The sequence below is a fragment of the Alternaria hordeiaustralica genome, assembly GCF_023758085.1.
Source record: "Alternaria hordeiaustralica strain BMP 2776 chromosome Unknown scaffold_38, whole genome shotgun sequence".
Classification (NCBI taxonomy): Eukaryota; Fungi; Ascomycota; class Dothideomycetes; order Pleosporales; family Pleosporaceae; genus Alternaria; species Alternaria hordeiaustralica.
In genome coordinates this window covers 23,597-46,892 of record NW_026056810.1, presented here as the reverse complement: position 1 = coordinate 46,892, position 23,296 = coordinate 23,597, and the positions used below count along the sequence as shown (strand labels likewise).

The window sequence follows — 23,296 nt, the reverse complement described above, 5'->3', positions numbered from 1 at the left end:
CCATACCACCCCGACCCCTTCATCGCTTTTCTTACGCGAATGGCGTTGTCGCTTTGCCATGTTCACTCACGGACAACAGCCTTAGTAGCTATCTCCGCGCTTGCCCAGGTGAGCGGGTACTGGTGCACGGACGTGGCCATTTGGCTCACTTTGCACCACCCATCACCTGGAACATGTGCCATTCGGACCCCATCGCTCAATCTTCAGTCGCCTGGTCTCTGAGTCCCAGTCCCCACCGTTTCTGCTGTTTACCGCGTCACGTACCAGCCCCACCGCTGTTTCTGCGAGCACGCGACATATTACTTCACGCCCGCGGCTCAGAACGCTGTGTAACGTTTCCCGTAAGCCGCACAGACTCTTGCATGGGTTCAGTCGACCCTAGAACTGCCGCCGACTGGCTGCCTTCCCGAGAACCAATGTGCCTGCCCAAGGTTTGAGTGATTTACACTCGCCGTGATCTCTGCTTCCAGCCACCCAGCCCTTGCCCCGACTGCCGCACTCCCATCTCCGTCCCTGGAATACCAGACACACAGCCACCACCCCAGGAACCGGCGCCTTGCATATTGAACAAACGACAACTTCAAGCCCAGCGCCCTCGTTAGAATAGTAGTGACACCTACATCCTGATGCAGGTAGAGGTGGCGCAAGTCTGATCCGGAAGAGACGGCAACGCTGCTTCCATCACAGTCAATCCCCACAATGTATCAGCGCCAGCGCCCACGGCGTCCACGTCTATCACCGTCAATGTTCACGTGGCTATGCATGGTAGCTGCATGTCACCCGCAGACGGCAAACCCGAGGCGAATCTTCGGCACGACATGGCTGAACGCGCTGTTGGTCAAAGACAACGTCACTGCGCAGCAGCTCATGATACCAGAAACCCGTAACAAAGACCAACCTGTCAATTGAAAAATAGAACGAGGCTATACCCAGTATACATTGCGGCGGAGAAACGCAATGGAGTCGACGAATCCTAGACGTTTGGAAAACACACGCAAGCATTGGGATGCTAGACCGTTGTCCTTTGCTTACCTGGCGGTGCGGAAAGTCAGTATTGAAGTCCAATATCTTTTCCGTCGGCACATCCGCAGTTGCAAACGCCGGCGCCGGAAGCTGTCCGCGTGGTATCGGGCGCTCGCGCAGTGGTGATTTCGAAGAGACGGCACTCATTGTCTTCTAGACTATGTTTGGAGAGTCAATTGTATTGTTACAATATCATGGCCTCTGCAACGGCCTGGGCTTGTGCTGTCTTGCGAGCCCCTGGCATCTTCACGACGAGCTTATCTTCGGTCCTCGGTCATGATTAAATATCACCCCATACGCAGATACCTCCTTGACCATTATCGAAACGGCCCGTCTATCTTTTTCATCATCCAATCAGCCACTGTTTTCATGCCCTTCAGCGAACATGTACCAAGCCAACGAACTCAAGCGCTCGTCTTACGACTCCCCTTCCACCCCTCAACACACTTTGCCCCGCGAGGATTTTGTGGGCCCTGATCGGCAACGGGCGCACGACCACGTTGAGAGGGTCGTTCCTCGCGCCGGCAATGGTACGTCTTCCACGACCCTTGGCACTTTCGTCTCATCTAATAGCACTTCAGGCTCGGCATCGACGACTCCACCTACACAAATTCTCGATCGCAGGCCGATAGAACTTCCAGACAACGTTGTCATCGCATGTCCCCGGCGCATCCACTCTTCCGCGCGCGCATTTCGCAACGATCTAAGCGACAAACAAGAGAAGATCAATCGATACCTCGATGAGCTGGACGCGGCGGTAACCGGAATCGACCAAGAGCTAAGGGGCTTTTACAAGGTGCGGCCTGGCGGGCAGGTAGCTCCATGGCGTCTGTCGCATAATGGCGGATCGAGCTTGAGGTGGGGTTTCCGGACCGAGGAGACGCAGCCCCTCGAAAACCTCACGGCCGTTTCTGGTGGGCTTCAGTTGCTCCTCCGCAACGGAACCGAATACTGGGAGCCTGGCTTTGGGGGCATCATCGAGGCTGGCCACACCGTCCGCCCAATGGGCCCCTTCGGATCGTCGGAACCCGTTGATACTAGCCACCGAGACACCAGTCCGAGGCTCATTCCACCGGTCGCTAATCGCCCGTGGGGGGACAACATCACCGACCGCCCCAGCTCGGAACCAAAGCGTTCAGCTAGCGCTTCCTGTGGACCGCCATATGGTGAGCTGCCCAAGCATTGGGTGGAGAAGCTCAGCCAATCAGCTGGGTCGCATTTCCGCGCTGATGGAGACGACATGTACCGTTGGGACTCTTTTGGCGAGAGGTCATACGCGCACGAGGGATTGGCCCACCCTCAGGAGGATGACTTCGAGCTTGCCCAGTTGAGCATCAACCCATGCAAGCTTAGCCAGAAACGCCACGAAGAAGGTGAGCTTGAACAAATGTACCGCCGGGAACATCTTCTGACTGGCATAGCTGCGGCCACCGTTGCCCTTCCACCAAGTCCCTCTGACCGCTCCGACGACGTTGGGTATAAGGCAGATGATGAGCCCCTAGCTGGTTTACCTTTTGACGAGGTGTCTTTCTCAGACCCGGTTGTACCTGGGTTAGATATGGATTGGGTCTCCACGATAGTACCCTCCACACGGATCGATGAAGATCCAGTGAAGCACGATCAAGGCCAATCCGTCGCCCATGTCTACGGCGATGCTTCGGTAAGCCCCTTCACCTCTGCACCCAGTCTGAGGTACGTGGAGAGGGCCACTGTTGAGGCGTCGACTTTCTCGGACTTGTACCCTTGCAAGAAGGTCGTTGCTTCATCCAACACCATCGCCTCAGACTTCCCCGACAAGATCCAACCGACACACGATGTAGTCGGCCCTCAGCCTACCTGGCCTCAGATTCCGACACGCCAAGAGGCCAGCAACGACCTCGTCGTAGACATGTGCGAAGGTGCGGAGCAGGCGCGCGAGGGAGCCAACTGTCGGCCGAAGGATGTCTTCTCTGTCATCCCCTTTGTCAAGTCCATCGGCAATCGTTTTGTCAACTTTGTTGTCGCGCGTCTTTATCACCGCCCTCGGGACCGTTCTTTTCGATCAAGGAGAGATGATAGTGCCAACATGAGCGGTTGCTGAGGATTATGGCACTTTGAAGACTTGGTGAGTGTATTCAGCACGACATGGGTTCGGTGTTTCGGTGGTCTCTGGCATATTCACGAGGATGGTGTTCATGGTGAATCAAAGTCACTTCTTATTCAGGGCATATACATTGTTATCATGTAATGTATAAGTTGGCGCGCGATGTCATTCATTTCCTAACTTGGGTCATCACCTCAAGCCTTCACGTTCCTTTCTTTCAGCGCATCGTCAATGTAAAGTACATTGCCCTCGCTATTGAGCCTTGACTTCGCGTGGTATTTTACGGTTTCCCGCTTCAATACATGCTACACATAGAGGCGCTGATGTATTTACCTTACGAGTTTCCGCTTCCCGCTTCCTGCACACAGTAACGACCGTTTATGGTCGAACAATCAGCACACCGTGGTGATGTCTATCTCGGCGGGCGGGAGGCGAGGGTCCGAAAACAATAGCTTCAGTCAACTCTACCTCAGAACTACTTCTGCATTATTGAGTTCTGTTCGTTGGCTACAACGTCACGTCGCAAGACCACCTTCACTACGGGCGTGCGCCCTCCGTGGTGCGCAGGTTCGGCGATTTGCCAGTAGCCTGCCGTCACTCCTAACTCAGCACGTGCTGCTAAGAACACTTATCTTGCCAATCTTCCCCATGTGCAGATGGTGCATCATCATCAACTCGCTCGCGCAATCGAATCAGGGCGTGTGCGTCGTCTTCTCGGTCGATACAGGGTTTGCAGACGTATGGGTGATTAAACCAACAGCGCAATCATCGTCGGCGCGCGGAGACAGCGGACCGCTTTCGGAGGCCGGTCTTGCCACGACGGGCGCGTGGTTGTGGTGGTGCTGGGCTTGTTGGCGGGCGTCGTCGCGGGTCGCGTTGTCGCTCTCCACGTCTTCGCTTCGTAATGAGACGCACGCACCTGCTGGGTCTGTATCGGATGTCGCTGGCACGTTTACTTCACGGTGCGCGTCGTGAATTGAGAAACAGTCAAAGCCAAGCACCGTCACGGCCAGCGTCGAAAATGAGGTGGTGCTGGAGGTGACGTCATTGGGGGCATAATGAGCCGTCGACAGAAGGACAGTCGCGTGTACGGTGATGTCAAAAGTAGGATCAGAATGGATCGGGAGACCGACCAGTGTAAAAGGGCGAGGCGCCATGGCTGCCAAAAGCTCGGTCCTGACTAGCTCACTTTGCCCGCGCGCTTGTGCACATGTGGCGCCCGCCAAAAGTAGCTTCCGCTAGCGCTGCCCACTCCACACATCTGCAGCGCTCCCCTGTCAGTGTGGGCGCGCTCGAGTTCAAGGTTCTTGTATCCCACCAGACATCGCTGCCGGCCCTGGAATAAACACGTGCATGGTAGAATTCCTCATCATTCTGAAACATGAGATCTATTCTTTCTCGGATCAGGCTTCACTGCAACAAACGCGCGAACCCCTCCACGCAAATTGATCAATTCCTTCTTCGCTTTTCCTCGCAGAGATATCCTCTCGACCATCTGTACATTGGCTTCTGATGCGGCCAGCTTCGCAGTCGTCTGATCCAATCGGCTGATCAATTGCCTACAACATCTCGCCCACCTTTTCTTTGATACTTGTAGTTCTGTGTTTGATGCGACTTTCTTCTCCGTCATTTCGGCCTACCAAAAGTATGGGCAACTATCGACCTTCACCACCCGGGCGGTCGAAGCTCACGAGCCATTCGTTCTCCCTGCACTATGCACATCTCGACTCCCTTCTTCGTCGCCCAAGCCATGTATACTAGAGCCAGCACTGATCGACGGACTTTTCGCGTATCGCTCGAGACGGCGAGTGACGTTGGCAACATTCTTCTCAAGACGAGTAATATCCTCTTCGATCCTACGCACCACCGACTCGGCCCTAGACTTCAGTGATACCAGTGTCGGGCTGGGCGTCCACGATTCCGTACCATCAGTCATTGGATGGGGTCTGATGTGCGTCGTTGTCGGGAGATCTTCACGGCTGACGCAATGTTGAGGCTCAGGGTTGTCAATCCGACATTCGTTCCTACAACTAAAGTGACAAACACTGGGCGCAGATGCTGTTGGCCTCGCCTCACCGTCGATAAAATCACTATGCGTGTGATCGTCGCTGGTAGGGGTGTTGGCGCGATCCGCACCCTCGACTAAAAGATGAATCGAGTGGCAGCAACTCTCGCGTGCCGCTCGCATCATGGCCGTCCCGTACTCGCTCAGTTCGGCCTCGGATAGGTCTTCTGCATGGCGACACGGGCTGCGCGTAGTCGGTTGAATGTTGCCTGAGCTGGGGCAGTCCGCCATGGCCACCGTTTGACTCTTGCAGGAGATCTTGATTCACGTCTGCGATCTGCCGGGGAAAGCGGGTGTTGGTGGGCAGTATTCCAGCGAGAAAGTCACGGTGATAAATCGCTGGAGACCGATCATTTAGCATAATAACGCGATTGTCTGGGACAATCATGTGTATGATTGTGTAATTGGCAATCGCACGGTACAGCACGCGACATGTCGCGTACATGACCGTGTGCGAGCGCGTTGGCAAGTGAAGATGAGCAAGACGAGCTTCAAAGGTCTAGCAAATGATTGACATCCCAGGACAGGTACATAAAGCCATCATAGAAAGGCAAATCGTATCTGGAGAATCCCATGGCGAAAGACCCGAACAGTCCATGCTGCACAGCCTCGACGTTTGCGTCGCGAAACTGGTGAACAAAGGGGATGACAATTTAGCGAAATGCCTAAGGTGTGAGCATCTTGCAGAGGTGGATGCGCGCGAGATGGCAAGAGTGTTGATGGTTGAATGTGCTGTGGTGAAGGTGTGGGGTTCTACTCGAGCGGACCGGGCCCCGGGGGGTGGAGCTGCGACGCTACGCCCTAACACGATCAAGCGGCGCCCCAGAACCTTCAAACCGTCGAGATGTCACGGCGTACGACATCCTACCTACATCTCATGTCTCCAGATTCTGCGCGACTCATGCGCCCGTCGCGTCCACGGCCGCAACGTCACCTCAATTCTCGTTGCTGACTCCAATGTTCACACGAACGTGAAATGGTGTCTCGAAATCGAAACACATCATCTTCGGCAAGGTAGTGTTTGCGTCGGCACTTACAACACGTACCACACTTTATGCACCAACGGCATCAGCACCGAGCTATATATCCTCACGCCGTTCACGACTCGTTCTCGGGACATCATTTCCCCTTCGCCACGCCGCACATGTGGCCATCGTTTCCTAGCACGTTCAGGAAGCGCGTCATTGCCACAACGGAGTTGTACGACAACAACAGCGACCTTCCCCGCGCCTAATCTCGGAGCCGCTGTCGACTTTCTCACATCTCCTGCAACCTCGCGATCGAGCACAGGTCCAAGTCACACGTGGTGCCTTCCACGGGCGGCCTCTTCAGTGCTCTAGCCTACCGGCGCGGCAACAACTTTGTCTACCGCGACTTGAGGTGACTTTCCTTGCAGCGCATACATTCGATGGGCCTCTACTACGAACTTCTCGTTTCCGTGACGACTTCGCCAATCAAACACGACGCCGATGCGAGCGAACAGCAGCCTAGCTGGCACCAGGAGATCGACGCCCTCACCCTGGTTATCGACAGCTACGCTATCAACGGCGTCACCTCACGCTAGCATTGATCGAGCCTGACTTCCTGGGAGCGACCGCAGCGCCGGCACTGACTTGGCTACCGTCAAGCTTCCCACAACGCTCGAAGCTGGCAAAGACACAAACGATGAGATTGGCGACAGAGTGCACAAAAGCGCAGCAATGGTTGGTATACGGCGTGTTGTATTTTTGGCCACGACAGATCGCTAACACTTGCGCAGATACTACCTATCTCCTCCTTCGCGACAAAAGACCCTGTGACAAATGCACACACGCAGACTACCGATATAGCGATCTATATAGACTAGTCCGCAGAACACGACATACACATACATAGAGATTATTTGCTAACAGGTTATGCAAATGACTAATTGCTCTTCGTTTATTAATAAGCAACTTGGCTGGGACAGGGAAGAAGAGCTGGCTTGCTCTCTATTTTTCCTGTTGAAGGCCTGACCCGCGCCTTGCCCGCCGACTACGCGTCCGAAGTCGATGATATTCTGCGCGTGTCCTTTAACACATGGGTGTCTTTTCCGCTTACAACGTCTGTCCTTGTTTACTATACTTTCTCCGGCATAATCTGGCTATCAGGAACCGCGAAGCGATAGCTGGACCTCCGCGGCAGGGCGCGCATTTAAGGAAATGAGGATAGGATGCGTTTACGGGCTGACAACAGCCGCGTACCTTCTAAGCTTGCGGCACTGCGCATGTGCGGGCGACCTAAGTCGCAAGGCTTCTGCTGTTAAGATTGGACGTTTAGCGGGCAATAAGGCAGGTGGGGGCATTCTCTGTGTATTAGTCTTGAGTTTCGCTTCTATTTATTTGTCTGGAGTCTAACTAACACTCTTTACAGCATTGACCTTTACCTCGAGAATCTAGACTTGAGCGTCTTCCCCGCCTATCTCTGCGTCCTCGCACTGTTTAGTTACTCCGCTCTGATTAAGCAAACTTCTTTACTGACGTTAACCTTGATGCGCTGACTAGCATGACAGCGTTGCGTTGTACTATGCGACATTACCTGTACAACGTGGAGCATACATAACAAAACGATGGAATCGTAATACAACTTGGTTAAGTATATGCGAGAAGCCCCTCGTTCCTTGATGAGTAGCTAGGCTGCGGCAAGGGAAGTGGAGCTGGAAAGGTAGTGCGTGTCTTTACGACGGGTACTACTCTCCCTTATTGCACGCAGTGCGGATAACTTGCTGGTTGGTCGGCACTACGACGCTGGAGATGAAGGCTGAGGGCTCTGCGTTCCACTCACGCTTCACATACGGCACATGGAAAGACCAGAAGCAACATGGGAGCATGGAGGACGAAAGTTGACGGATTCAAGGCTTCGGTACATGAGCTAGACGTTGTCGTCGAGGCAGAGGTCTTGCAGGTTGTCGAGCCCCCTAAGAAAACCAACACCAGTCATATCGCGAAGGCCGACAGCAATACCAACTGTTGCGGTAGCGAAACAGCGATCTGCGACGTGAAAGAGAGAGATCAGGCGGATCAGAGTATCAAAGCCGCAGCAAGCCACTCGTGAGATGTCCCGGTGCGGACAACGTTCACTCGCTACGCGTATTCAACCTTGTCTGCTGACGACTCTATCAAAAGAGCTTGGAACTTCTGAACACGGCTTACTGGAGCTGCCCCAGTTGGACATCGTTAACCATGTACATATCTGGAATTGATCACAAAATAGTCGGCCTTCATGGTCTGCCACCCGGCGCTTAACAACAGCGATAAAGGTGAAGGTGGGAGCGATTTGGGGCTCATCGTCCTTCCTGACGCGTCGTCTGTCCACACTACCTTTTCCTTGATTGCTGCGACCATCGTCTTCGCCCCGCAACGACTCCACAGAGACGTTTGGAAAGCGTAACACGCGCAAAGATCGGTGCTTCAACACACAGCCTAATCAACTCACTCTCGCACCATGAAGCCTACTTCCGCTTCTAGCAAGGGCGCACGCCAAAGCGCCTGGCGACATGTGTGTGCAGAGGGTGTAGATGAAGAAGGTCGATCGTCGAGTGCCTGTGCTTGGTATGGTTACCAAGACCAGTGACGAGCGCCACACCGACGAGACTGATGAGAACAGTGGTGAGACGCGTGAGGTCGGTGAGGAATGCAAAGTGAATGACTGGAAGAGCAGGGCCGGTACAAACGACTGTTCATGGGACGAACTGGATTCCTAGACGAGCGTCGGGAAACTCTCGGTCGACGATGCGCAAGTACTGAAGACCAGGACCAGCTATAGAACAAAGACGACATACCAGCAAGAAGTCTTTGTGATAACGCCGCGCAGTACACGTCATGCGTTTAGTAGCCCTTCACGACCTCCATACTTGGGTATCGGATGATGTACGCTCCAGGCTTCTTCCGAGTAGTCGTACTTGCGACGCTGGTCCGGACAGCATTTATCGCTGATCAAGCCATGCACCACGCGTCCAGACTTATAATGCCGTCGACTTATAGACCTGACCATTCGATCCAGAACCTTCCGACAGATTGTCTTCATCTACCTCTTAGGCCGTAGGCCTTCGCAACACTTCCTATCGATCCAAATATCTCTCATGTACCACCGAGACTTCCGTTATCCGACATGCTAGCAGAGGGCGACCTGCTCTCATTCTCTGCCCCGCGGTGGCCATGAGAAACAGGTCGCTAGGGTCCGCCCTTGGCGTTTGCAGCTCCACCGTGGTAAGCGTGAACGTGGAACCAGAGGTGACTGAGGAAGCGCGTCTTGGCGTACAACAAGTCTCCCACTTCTCGCAACAAGTTGTTTGCCCATCCTCATTCTACCGCAAATTAACGCCTGCAAGCCCGTAATCCTGTGAACAACGAACGACGAGACCGCCGCGATGAGTTCCGGAAGCGAGGCCACCGTGATAAATCCAGAGAACGAGCCCGCCACGGTGCAACGCGCAGCCCCCAGCGCAAGAATTTGCGTTGAACCTCAGACACCCCGTTCAAAAGGATGCGGTGCAATACGACTATTCCAAAGACCTACAGACGTGGGTAATGGGCCTCATAGCTATTGTCGAGGTCGAAGAGATCGATTCTCTCCGTCGAATCGGATCCGTGGATAAGGCTGACCTCTCTGCCCAAGTTGAGTTGAGTGACGAGGCTTCAATCTGTAACGATACCGACTCCTGGAACGAGCCAGCGTTTTACCACTACGAGGTCGAATGGAAGCACGAAGAGGAAGCCTCCAGCTACGGCGCTGATATATGTGACGAAGCCGAGACCATCGTTTCCACAGGCGACGAAACGGACTTCAAGGACCGCGTTGCAACGGGTATCATAGTAAAAGCTGTGTACGAAAAGGGTGATAGCGATATGGTGAATTGCGGGTAAGTACAGCTGCCGACTCACTGCGTTATTGACCCGGCTAATCCCCCTCATAGACTCGATTTAGACGGCGCAGACGATAGATCACAACGCTTGGCAGTCACAGCTCTGAGGTGGATCAAGGCTAATGTTCTTGCGTGTCTTCCATCCTCCCACAGACGCACATCTCCAACGCTGCCTGCCTCAACACCGAAGGCCCCAGTGTCGATCGATTTGACGTGGCGAAAACAATACTGAGAGCTATCATCAAGAAGGCGTTGCTGTTCACCATTCCAGACCGTGTCGGTTCCCAGGTGGACTACCAAACTTACGTTTGCCGTTTGCGTGTTCCGCTCCAGGTTATCATGGGACCAAGAAAGACTCGAGACAGAGATGATGAAATTGGACAATCGCGAAGACCACGCTTCGTTCTCCACCCTCAAACCATACTCGATACCAATGAAGAGGAGGAAGAGATATGCAAGCTCAAGGCGTGGGAGCATGATGCTCTTGGGTTGGAGGAGTACGAAACAGTGCGAACCCAAGAATAAGAAGCTGCTCAGGTAGAAGGAATTGACTTTGTCAAGTCTAGAGGTCTCGGAGTGATCAAAGCCCAGGGAATCAAGGTTGCCAGAGTCAGTCTTGGCCAAGAGTGATTACGCCCGCGGCACGTTTATGTTGTTTACTCGCTTACATGATCTATCAGACTTGATCTCAGTCCTCCCTCTACGCTTGTCATAGACCTTGAAACTTTGAAACAGCGACTCCGACGTTAGCTACCGTTACCAACAAGGCTCTTTTCCCCACATCAGGAAGCTATACGCGAATACGAGAACCAAAGCAAGAAGCAGCAGGTCAGGCCGAAGTGCCAACGTACCGAGGACCCAAAGACTGCCCGAATACGTCGTACCAGCGACATGACAACCTTGATTACGACACAGTCAACGACGTCTCGCAGTAAGTTCTTTCAAGAGTTCTTAGTAATAATCTGAGTTCTCTCCACGGCTTGCACTACCCCATAGATCTGTCGTGGTCCATACGGGTTCATATGCAGCCTTCAGACAACCGAAGGTCCGCGCCATTGTCACGCAGATTTTCTTAGACCGTCAGAATCTAGAGAACTCGAAGAAAGATCGCGTAAACATACCCATCTTGCCTACGCCCTCACTCTCCATCGCAAGTCAAAAGCCCGTTCATCTGAATTGGGGGTATTGCAAGGAATGATGGGGGTAAACATCTCGAACGACTTCGCACCAACGGCGCAGCCTCAATTGTATGCTGGAATTCAGGACACTATATCCGCTGGAGATTCCATATAAAGAGTCCAGAAGAAATCATGAGCTCTCATTGTGGAAATGTAACGACGCATGCTCTACAGTCCGAAGCTGGTATCTTGCGTGGGCTTTCTTGCTGCCGACAAAACGCAGACACCGAGACAGTAGATTAGAGTCCAATATGTGCGCCGAGTGCTCAACTTATCGCAGTATTGTCTAGCTGTTGTAGCGTTCTCGTCAATAATGGACAACCATTGCGGTGTCAAGGTGGCCATAACGTATACGATCGTGTCGACCTAAGTAGTTAACGGCCTGCGAAGGCTAAGGAAATAGAGTAGAGGCAGCGGTGTACATACTTACGAGGTATCAATACCATCTTCCTCGTGGTCATGGCCTTTCCTCTTGATGAAAATACTCTCACAGCCAGTGCTATCCTCCTCGTCTCCCTCAATAAGAGTGCCGAGCTTCTTCAGACGGCGCTTGGGGTGGCGCGTCTTCTTGTACCACCGACATCTCATCTTTCGGGGAGTTCTCGGATGGCACTTGGGGGTGAGGAGATGTATCTTGATCTGCAGGGTAATGATGAGGCGCCTCGCGGATTCGGTGCATTCCATGCTAACGTCTCGCGATGTCTTCTGAGCTGTATATCGGTGACAGGGGAAATGGCTTTCCGTGAAATTAGGATAGCAGCGCTTGGAAAAAAGGAACAGATTTCCGGGTGTGAAAGACCTCGGTTGGTGGTCGCTTCCGCAATCACTTTCACCATGAGTACGCACCAAGCGCTAAACGCCGGCGGCTGATCGTGTTGGCTCCAATAGGTCTCACTTCCTGGGGTTCGAAGCGGGTGTGATTAAATTCGCGCTGAGATAGTATTCCGCTGAGAAATTTGGTGGAGCTCAATCGTGATGCACGTGGGCATTTGAATGACGAAGGAGGTGAGATACGGGCGTCGTGGGATGGGAGACATGAACTTTCCGATATTCCATCTACCTGCAGGCTTGCGTGAACGTCACAGACCGCGGGACATCTCCGAACAGTTGTACGGCTAATGCCGCAACTGCTTCAGAGTTGATACAGACCTCCAAGTCGACATACAGCGTGATGGAGACACGTTTGTCTGGGCTGACCCGATCGCAGGTGCCAGGGAAGCTTCTGGTATTCGATCTTGGATGGCGAGACTAATTTTAAACTTTTCGTTCCTAACCAGCGACACGGAGCGATTCAGGCCGCTGTCAATGAGGCGCTGATTTCCGCCGCCCCAATCTCACAGGTAGTAGTGAAGGTGGAAGGGACGGTGAGCGCGGGGAAGTGTGTGTCGTAGCGATCTTTTGCCAACTCGTACTGGCCAACATATCGCACTACTCCGACTTACCACCACTCTCACCACTCCCGCGCGACGCGTCGCAGTCCCCTCGCCCACCAAAATGCAGCACTTCCGAGACTCAGAAATCGAAGTCGACAAGGCCCAAACCCAAGCGACCGTTCGCGATGAGATTGTTAGTTGCGCAGGAGTTCGTCGGTTCGTGAACGACCGGTTCCTCCATCTCTTCCATGCTCCGCAAGCGATGGAAAGGCGCTGGAACCAGTGTTTGCGGCATCTGGAGCGTCGATTCAAAGAGCTCACCACGAGAGTCGCGGCGGATGGAGGGCAGAGAAGGCGGGGGCAGCTACGTCGAAGAGGTCCAAGAAGGTACCGACCCAGGCAGAGAACGTGACGGTAGTATCGACGATATGAGTGATGGCGACCACGTGATCAAAACCATTAAGCTCGAGTGAGTATATCCGCCGCGTGTTCGCAACCTGCCTAGCTGACCTTCACAGAGCGATCATCGAGTGGTTGAAAAGCATTCAGTTTGAGCTCGCCGCAATTGACCGCGCAAGAGCAGAACGAGCCAGAGCGAGACTTCGTGCAGACCCTACAGCCCTATGAGTGACGCGACGAGAGCAGATTCGGCAACGTGCGACCTATCGAGATGCGAAATCATGGGGGGTCTGGAAGAGGAGCCGGATATGTTGGCGTAAGGGCGTTGCTGGGCGGGGTTTCTGTGCAAGACTAGAGTATATTTGTGGTTGGAGTGATCTGACGGTTGGGAGTTGTACATCAAAGAAGACGTCGTAATAATCACAATGGCACACCTGCGGGCAGGGCTCCATGGCGGTGAGGACACATGATGCTTGTGTTAATCTGACCCTCATTTGCCCATGCGCACTTGTACAGAGTTGACTAATGAAAGGCTTCGTGGCTGACCTACATTTCCTTGCAGAGTTGTTAAGAGACCGACTTGATGATCTTACCCGGAGACTCATCCTACCTAGGTACCAACGGCGCAGCTGAGGATGGCATGCATCTTGCGAATGCAGGTGCGAGGCCACAGTCTGAGCCGATGGCCCATCATCTTCCTCGTTGAGATGAGACTAGCAGAAGAGCGCAACGTCTACTCTTGTTTGATTGCGAAGGGCGAGGTGCGCATGATGGGGACCTGGCTTGACACAGTGGCAGCTTTGAGGGTCGTAGCCACCGATAGTGGCCGATGATGAGTAGACGGACGATGCATGTTGGAGCGCGTCTCGATGGAGTTCGTAGGTACCTAGGTAGTCGTCTCTGGTGCCGGCGCCTCGTTGTGGCCATACTGATGCAAGGGCGGGCGATCAATGCATAGCCCGACTTCCAGGCGTGAATGCGCTTGCGAGAAGGTCCGAGGTGTTGTTGGGTGGGCGGCATGTCGTGTTTCCGATGTCCGCCCAGAGCCGAGGTCCAGTCTTGCGCATGCCGCCCTTGTGTCCTCCGCGTACACACGTCGATCGCGCAGCAGACCTCACTCAGCGCACTGCTCATTTCAGCCTGAGCTGGTCAATAGGAGGGCTATCTTGTACCCACTTTATGGGACTCTGTCGGCGATACGCGGTGTGGGCACATGAGTAGCTCATGGGCTGCATATGACTGATTCAGCGCGGAAGCTTAATTGCACAACAGATCTTCTACACGTTTGAAAAAGGTATATTGGCGACACAAATGCGCGCATTTTTATCGCATGTACAACCATTTGTCGCGTTTTTTGCAGTTCAGATGGCTGCAGCTTCGCTGATTGGACGACACGACCTTCCCCATCGATCCGCCACATGCTTCCCATGCTCGAATGCTTACACTGAATCAGCTGGGCACTCTGATGAGATGACTCCCGGACTATCCATCGCTGACTTGGCAGAGAAAATTCTCACGAGGGTTGACACAAGCTCCATACCAAGAGCGTTGGCGTGTTCATGCCTCCTTGTAGCGCTTTGCCAGGCTACTCAGTGCTGAACTGGACGCGCCTCGTTTCCTCAGGCTGCTCAAAACTGCGAGGAACAAGAAGTCCTCATCGGTTTCGTCCTTGATCTTGTCATTTGTCAGCCCTACCACAAGATGCAAGGACTAAGTCTTGCGACTTACGTCCTTGCTCTCTCCGCCTTTCTGTTCCTTGGCCTTCTTATCATCCGTCTCATCTTCGCTGCTCCATCCGTTCTCCATGTCTTGTATGATTTGTAGCCCATATGAGGCGGGGGCATACACTTCGTTGCTCGGGGGTGCCATTGTAGTTTCTAGGCCAGGTATAGTCGCGAGCTTGAGGTAAAACGCGATGGCTACGTCCGGCTTGACGTCGCAAAGACGGTCAGCGAAGTCTGGTTTGACATTATGCTCTGCTGCAAATCTTTCTAATCCCCCTGCCTCGACCCAGTCCTCGTACGCTTGCAGCTCTCGAACCCGTCTAATCCTTGGGACGGACTGCTGCTGGGAGGATGACATCGTGTAGGGTGCGCGAACTGTAAGTGCGTGTGCGGGTATGCTTGTGCGTGGTGGTGTGTATGCGTGTGCGAGTATGTTTGCGACTGTGCAGTAGAACGAAGGGTTTTAAGTGCAGTGGCTATGTACCCCTAGAACCATGGTTCTCCTTCCGCAACATCCACAAATTGAACCAGCACTATTAACAATCCATTCATCCTAAACTTCTTAGGGTTCTTTTTGATTGGTATAGTTAGCGACGTCTGTAAGCTTAAGTCCAGAAGATAGCCTTGCTGAAAAGATCAGTTGAGAATCATAGGATTATAAGGAAAGAGTATTGAAGTACACGTAGAAGGAATCAACGTGAAATGTGTACACGCGTAACCTACGGAAGTTGCACACTGGGTAAATGTTTACCATGCGAGGACCGTTGTCTTGCTCTTTGTCAACCACCGACGGGTTGACCAGCGCCAAAAGCTACACACTTTCGCAATCGCATCCGCATCCCGACGTTTTCATCATACACTCGTAGACACACACACACATATACACAATGACAGACCTCGAAGCAGCACAGTCTGCTTACGAACAAGTCTGGGCGTCTTCAGACTACACCAATGTCCTGAACGCCAGATACATCTTGGCAACAGCCATGCCGGCTGCAACGCAGCCGTGGAGAGAGTTCCTCCGAAGATGCGATCAACTGCTAGAGAATGTCGATCCGAATACTAGATGGGACCTCGCGGGAAAGCTGCTAGGCAAGAAGAATGGAAAGTTGTTCGGGGATGTCAAGCCAGCATGGATAGAACCTCTTCCTCCCTATCTTTGGACAAGCGGCATCGGACTATGCACGTCCTTTGCGATCGCAACAAACGAGCATGCGAGCATCGATGCCGCTTACATCGAATATCCCGCAGCACATCGCATAGCAAGCAAGTCCGATGAATCCCAATCGGCCGTTGTCATCGATTCTGGTCCCGGCTATGCGTTTGAGCTGGCGGAAGGGGAGTCCATCAGCAATTGGGAGAATCGCTCCGGAAACGTCTGGTGGAGGAACGGCGGTAAGATGATCGAGCCTGTCAACATAGCGACAGCCGAAGAGGCCATGAAGCTGTGTTTGGATCAGCTATGGAAAAAATGCCGATGCCTCTTGGTTCTTCACCGAGGCCCTGTAGTAGATGCCTGCGGCACTTGGGGAGCTATGACAATGTTTTCTGGGTTTCACCGAGCTTTCAGACTTCAGGAACCCGCTCGAGACGGAGTTGTCTCGATAAGATACATTGTCTTTAGTAAAGGCACTCTGGAAGATCTGGACGACTGCATGGCTATCCTTACTGACTGGATGATGCTGCGTCGTCCTCTTATGGAAGAAACAGCGAAGCGTCTCTTGTCTGAGATGCTAGAACTGTTTTCAGATGCATCAGACATTTGGGGTAGTCCCAGAGTGTCTATTGCGGAGAGGGTGACTGACGACGGAAAAGCGCATCGAAGTTGGCCTGATGCGAAATTCGAGGAGTAGTGAATCAAGCGCGTTTGAGGAGATTGGTGGGTTACCTTCATGTAGATCTTTGTGGGTACGTTGAGGACGTATAGCTAGCAGGTTCTTTTTGTCACAACGCCGTTATACGCTCGATGCACCACCTTTCGCAAGTTCATGGAGTGCATCGAGAGGTTGAGATGGTCTGTCGTCTGATGTCGCCCGAGGCCCGCCCGTGAGACGCGGCTATGCCGTGCCGACGCCAAGCACAACACGGCCGACGCCGCAGCCAACTTGCCCGCCCTCGCCATGCCCAAGAGCACCGACACAGCTCTCCTCCTTCCCACTGCGGCGACCAAACACGCGCACTTCCCAGATTCGCTCAATTCAGTAGCCACAGCCCCATCACGCAGGCCCATCGAATGTCCACAGCAACACGATGACGCCATATGTCTTCCGCTCACGGCACCACCGACGTTGCATCGGCCATCAACAACTATCGAGCACCGCGAACGCGCAGGCATGGTCCTAACGTCTCTCGCTGACCTTATGGCTGTCCGATGTCCTCTGGCGACAACACGCGTCAGAGGAACTTGGTCGTCTCTCTCCACAGTCGACGTCATCACCGTCCTCCGGTACCTCCGCGCTCGGCTGCATGCTGAAGCGCGTGCGCAAAGCTCATCTGTGCTGAAAGCGCATGTCATGCGCATCGACAATGCTGCGCCTCATAGAACAGCTACATTCAACTTCCGCAGAACCGTAGAGTTGTTTGCCCTTCCAGTGTCGACACCAAGGGGTGCTTCCGTTATCGAACTAGTGCACCCCAGCCGTGAACTCGAACCCGCCTAGGCCCCGAGAAGGACGACATCAAGTTCATGTCGACCAAGAAGCTTCTTTGCACCACTATTGCAACATCAATGCTGAGGCCACGCTCCAGTGGCGCGGACGCGACGATGTCACGATTACGATGTTCGTCTCGGGATGAAACGGCAAGACTCCATCCCCATACTCGAGGGCGACATAATTCCATCGGGCTGATGCAGTGCCGGGCGTATCACCATGCCAGAATACCACCACAGGTCTGTTCAGCGAATGTCCAGTACCTCGAGATCATGCAGGTCAACCCCGTAGACGTCGACAATGAGGTCTCTGCCGCACCTGGCAGACCGTAGTCCCTTACCACTGGTGGAAGATCAACGTACCGTCCGATCGAACGTTGCATGGGATGCTTCTCCCGTACAACCTCTGGACACTTAGGTTCCCTCTGCCTACCACCACTGACGCAAATTTGTCCGGGGCCAGAACACTGATCAGACCACCGAGGGAGTGTACCACAACAGCGAAGGCATGCCAAACCATTACGCTACGGCAAACTCTACTGAGCGTCAGCGTCAGCCTTGGACGTAGTGTATGCCCTTTTGAAAGATATCGCCCTACCGCCTCAAGCACGCGGTCCTTGGTGTCACATTCTGCCCAACTGCAGCCGCGTTCTGGCAGCTTTGCCATCACGAATACGCCCCTCGAACTACGATCGAATTTCGTTTTAGCCATGGTCGCCTTTGACCCAGGCCGCGGTCTGATCCATAAGCTCGAAAATCCCTCAGTGGCGGCTTCGGAGGTCAAGCGCGCTGGCTGTACCAGCTACACATGCTTCTCACACCTCTGACGCCGCCGTAATTGGTCTCAATCACTGGCGGACTGCTATAGTGCGGCGCGTGCGTCGTGCCCCCGTTCCGGTTAGTCTTTTCTCTTGACTCGGATCCTTCACTTGGTTGACGTGTGTCCTTAAGTATGCTGCCCCAACGAGAACGAACCGACATCCTCTACCATCTCCGCTACGTCACCTGATGGATATCCGCTGCAAACCTATAAGATCTCCGCTGTCGTCCCTGACGCCAACAGCGTTGGTTATACTTGAGCTGCGCAACACGATGACTTGGTCAGAAAACCTACAGCACAGAACAGGACGCGTCACATCGCCCATGTAAGTCTGTCGGTACGCGTGCCAGCCTCAAATACTACATAAACGAGCAATTCCGGGTGGTTGGTAAAGGCGAGGTGACTTGGAAGGTTGTTCTCCTGCGCACTTGGCGGCTTCACCCACCCAACGCCTGTCTTCCCGGGCAGAAGTAGAAAGCACCTATTCGTTATACTGTGCATTTCCTTGCATCACCCGTCCACGCACTGGCATCCCGAATCCTCTCGCTCCAGCTGCCTTCGGCACACTGCCATTCACATGGGTGTCGAAATCTACAATCACCTGTAGCGATGCAGTCTTTCTCTCTCTCATCTAGCACACCGTCTCGGCCTTTTGTCCAAAAGTAGCCATTGCGTTCGCATCATCAACCTGAGGGAACACTATTGAGAGCGAGCGTAGAAGCCTATGGACGTTAGCCAGACCCGACAGCGCGACCTCTTGTTAAGAGTACTCGGAGACTGGTCATTTTGACTTTTGTCTCTGCGGCTAGCAACGAGCAAAATTATGAGGGTGTTATCTAAAGGACACGCGGTCAAGAGGGAGGGGACGGTTTCAAGGTCCGGATCACTCTTGCCCACTCGCCAGTCGATTGTAGTATCGAAACCAAGACATATTCCAACTCAGCGCAACCGAGCCACCTGATCGAGGTCACTAGGACGCGTTTGCTAAATGCACTATTTCTTCGTCCACAGTTCGCCAGTTCTTTGACCGCTGTTTGCACAAGTCTTTCCTCTGCTCTTCGAACTCCCAATGCTGGGATGTCTCTTCTCCGCACTCGGTGTTTGCCCCGCGCTCACCCTGATGCTTTCAATCGGTCACATTGCACCACGCAAAAGAGCAAGCTAACGTCGGTGTTGCAGTAGATAGGATAGCCAACATCCCCAGCGACACTGTTCCGCAGCGCTCTAGACCTTGTCGTTTGCCTGAGATTTCGACAACCTTTACAGAATGGACCAATGCTCATCGCCGAACCTGGCCTTTTTCCTGGCCTGAATAAGTGGAGCGGTCGACGTAATCATAGGTCAGACACCACATCCTGATATATCACCTTCGGTGCGGACCAATGCCATCGTCAAAGGCCGCCATGTCTACGTACCTGCGCGCCGGCGACCGCGAAACTCCGCTCTGAGCACGATGCTCGCCTCAGCAAAGTCTGTCCCTCGAAGACATCATGCGATGCCCTAAGGACTCCATGATGGGGCTTGACAGGCGTCGGTAGTCGTGCTCGATGCGAATAGGGACTTCATGACTTCGCAATAGTCCCAACTTTCTGCTTTGCAGCTTTTGGTTCCATGTCTTGCTTTCTATTCCAGGATGTCCATTCTCTCTTGTCTCCCATCTTGTCCGCAGGCGTACGTTGCAGAAGATCCTGCCAATGATCGTGTGGTGATGACAATCGGGTTGAAGAGGGCAGTAGGAATGCGCGCAATGGAGCTTCAGTGAGGCACCGCCATATCATATCACTGCATGAATAACGGCAATATCGAGATCAAGTCGCCGGCGACGCATCGCTTGCCTATCGACGAATACAAACACCAAGCATTCACCATACAAGTCCCCGCATCCTTTTCTTCATGGATGCTTGCAACTGGCGTCGCCATCGCATCAACCTAGATGACGCTGCTCGCAGTTTACTTGGACGTAGTCGGTAATCATTCCATCTCAATAAGGAAGCGACCCCATCAAAGGAACCAAAATACTGTACTCAGAGATTTCTTGGTGGCTTGCCTTGAATCTCGGCAAGGCTACCTGCGTTGGCACATGTGTCCATCGCAAGCGGCAGTCGCCGCTCCTGGTGTCACTTTTGGTTGGTGGCTAGATCTGTGTCATGTGGCCCTCTGGTGATGCGAGGGAAGAGGTTATCTAGGACTACGCATGTCAAACCTGCTCGTCTTCCCTGATGACCAATCAAGCGTTGGTATAGGCTGGCTCGGAGTCTTCCATGGCTTCGGTGCGCTACGAGACATTCCCGGACACGATGCTGGATTCGACTACCCGCTAACAATTATGCAGACACTTGTCCAGCACATCATGGCGACGATTGAACAACGCCCGCAAACGTGCGCGCATAGAGCATGGTTACGACTGCGCTTGTATGACAAAGCGATCGAAGCACGCGAGCCTGCGACTGGCGCATACGAAGTGGTACTTGCGAAGTGGCTCACCTCGCGCGACACATTTGCAGTGACGCATGGACAGAGCGCGGACAGAGCACCGCACATACAAAAACGCATATCCTCTGCTGTAGCTGGTGCTTGGTGGAATGACATACGAGCTGGGCAAGTATCTTGCTGAAGCGTCCTTCGTCCCTTGGTGAGCAACCTTGTTGCGACAAGGGGAGACGGACTGGCTTGGCAGCTGATGCTTTTCCATCACGAATGCTACTGCCCACATGCATTGTTGAAGTGGGTTGCGCAGCCATTGGCACGTCATGAGCTACTGGAGCGTCTCAGGTTACAGCCCATGACCGCTTCAGCCTCGTTCGGATGCGGGCGGCAATCCCGTCTGGATGACCCATTGGGTCAGCTGATCGCGCGTCTTCCACCTGGGTAGGGTTATACGCCATACTTGGCTGACACTAGCGCGATTCGTGCACTAGAGAGGTGCCCACAGCATGTTCGATGAATATGGTTTACGCCGTTGCGATCGGCCACGTTGATGTCGCATGCACCATCTCGCATTCCTTCCAATCGTTATCCACACCTACCTAACCACGGCGAGCTGCCGCTAGCTGCCGCTCCCGCAGCGCGCGCCCCAGCTGTCCCTGTCAATGCTTCGCGCTAGCCGTCTATCCCGCCATGCTTGAAAGGACGACACCTCAGCACAGACGGGTCTTAAAGGCTCACATAGTCGCTGTGACCCTGCGCCACTCGAGACCAGCCATATTGTCTCCTGTCACCATTGCTGCCTGGCAATGCCGGATGCCAGTATTGTGCTTTACTCACTCAGCTGCCCCATCATCATGAACGCCGACCAGCATGCATTCGGTGCAGATGTAGGGTGGCTCCGCAAACCGCCTCTATTGTCAACGAGGAAGGAGACAGCTACCAAGTATTGACTGGCTTTGTTGCAAGCAGGTCAGTCGCTTAGTACTACTTACCGCACAAAGCTGAGGATGCTTACACGCGAATGTCTCACAGTGATCCGCATGTGCTGTGAAGCAACTGCACCGCACTCCTGCGGATGGTTGTAGATGAGTACGGTCTCATGCTGGTCGGATCGCGATACAGCTATGCGCTGGCCGCCATATTTTAGATTTTATTAGGTGCGTTCCGCACACAATTCCCATCTTAATTCGGAGCAGAAGCAACTTTCGGGTAGCGACAATCACAAGGTGCAGTAAGCTCTCAAAGTGCATAAAGTTAGGAAAGCATGATTCCAGACGTAGAGTAGTGCACATGCATGCTCATCCAACTCGCAGGCTTGCGAGCCAACTGGAAACACGACTACATTCGTACTAGTCACATTTACCTTGTCCATCCGTAGCAGCTCTTCCCAACAAAACCACTCTATCTGTATCAGACCCTGCATGAAAGACTTTCACTTCCAGCTCCGTAACAACAACTACCGAAAGACGTTTACCACTGCGCATGTGGTCGTTTCGTTTCGTCTTCGTCTCCGTAATCTTCGGCGGTTTTTTCGCCTCCCTTGGCAGTGCAAGTTGAAGCCGCTTGTCTGTGTCAACTCTGCTGACATGAACATCGGCACGTTCATGAGCGTCCCAAGCAGGCTCTCGAGTTGTCGCGTTCTCCACTAGCCGTTCTGCCAATCTTCGCTACACTTCCGGATGACTTCAACCAGGACGCGCTGGTCTGCGCCCTAGTGTCTCCAGCTGTGCGCATGCTGTCTTCCCCATACGTGTTCGGGCGTTGTCTCAACACGGGACTGTCGACCTCGTTCTTCGAACGCGGAAGCGAGCAAAAAGTATCACGGTGTTAGCGCAGTCCTGAGGAGTTGAGCCTGCGACACGGTACATTTCTCGGCAGCTGTTAGAGTGGATGCGAGAGTGCTGCTTTCCTGTTAGTTGTTTAGAAGAGAAGAGCCCCTTTTACATTCGCGTTTCATCTGTCCATCTGAGTACAGCAAACCGACGCCCGTTTCGCGTCGCGCCACTTTGCCGACCCTCTTTTAGCGTTTCAATCTTACATCTGCACTCAGTCAGCAGGTAGTCAATAAAAAAACATAGACCATCATGTAAAAGCCCGCACATGAAGCAAATGAACCCAAGACTAGTTCAGGGTTGCATATCGACTGTCTGTCGTGTTACTCAAGCAACAGCCCTCTGCGTACCCCACAGTACTCCAAGTTCATAGTTCGAAACACAGTCCGTTGACCGTCAAGCTGAAATGTGAACAAAGATCCTCTTCCCTTTAATTTGCGCTTGCTCGCATTCTAAAATGCTAACATGCGGGAAATATGTTTTCGGCGTGCAAGTCTCTCAAAAGTCTTACTTTTGAGGTTGGATACCTAATTGGCTACGGTGAGGACATAGCCCCTGTGACTGTCAATCTACAACAGCCTATCACCTCCTTGGCCCCTTGCGAGAAGACTTTGTAATCCTTGAAACTTACATATTGACCAGTGTATAAGAGCCGATCGCCATCCCAGTAAACGAACCTGGGTTCCTTAACAACTCGCTTACTTCTTTCACGGCCTTGGAGACAATAATCATTAACCACAATGCTATCTTTTTGAAAAGAGGGTGTGTTAAATCGGCCACAGAGTAGAGTACAGGAGTAATACTTTCTCCATCATTTATCCAGCTGCAACATATGTGTTG

General features: G+C 53.2%; 4 protein-coding genes across 4 annotated transcripts; 3 read left to right on the top strand and 1 right to left on the bottom strand.

Moving 5' to 3' along the window:
• Positions 1 to 1,408: 1,408 nt before the first annotated feature.
• On the top strand, positions 1,409 to 3,103 carry J4E84_010223 (uncharacterized protein; the record flags this gene model as incomplete). Its single annotated transcript, XM_049392779.1, has 1 exon — positions 1,409 to 3,103. The coding sequence occupies one exon, from the start codon at positions 1,409 to 1,411 to the stop codon at positions 3,101 to 3,103; it is 1,695 nt and encodes a 564-aa protein (XP_049239471.1).
• A 6,455-nt stretch (positions 3,104 to 9,558) lies between these two features.
• Positions 9,559 to 10,285, top strand: J4E84_010222 (uncharacterized protein; the record flags this gene model as incomplete). The annotated part of the gene is given in 3 exon segments (XM_049392778.1): positions 9,559 to 9,612; positions 9,626 to 10,050; positions 10,105 to 10,285. The coding sequence occupies 3 exon segments, from the start codon at positions 9,559 to 9,561 to the stop codon at positions 10,283 to 10,285; spliced, it is 660 nt and encodes a 219-aa protein (XP_049239470.1).
• Positions 10,286 to 14,560: 4,275 nt separating this feature from the next.
• On the bottom strand, positions 14,561 to 15,085 carry J4E84_010221 (uncharacterized protein; the record flags this gene model as incomplete). The annotated part of the gene is made up of 2 exons (XM_049392777.1): positions 14,561 to 14,677; positions 14,732 to 15,085. The coding sequence occupies 2 exons, from the start codon at positions 15,083 to 15,085 to the stop codon at positions 14,561 to 14,563; spliced, it is 471 nt and encodes a 156-aa protein (XP_049239469.1).
• Positions 15,086 to 15,614: 529 nt separating this feature from the next.
• On the top strand, positions 15,615 to 16,580 carry J4E84_010220 (uncharacterized protein; the record flags this gene model as incomplete). Its single annotated transcript, XM_049392776.1, has 1 exon — positions 15,615 to 16,580. The coding sequence occupies one exon, from the start codon at positions 15,615 to 15,617 to the stop codon at positions 16,578 to 16,580; it is 966 nt and encodes a 321-aa protein (XP_049239468.1).
• Between the last annotated feature and the right edge of the window lie 6,716 nt (positions 16,581 to 23,296).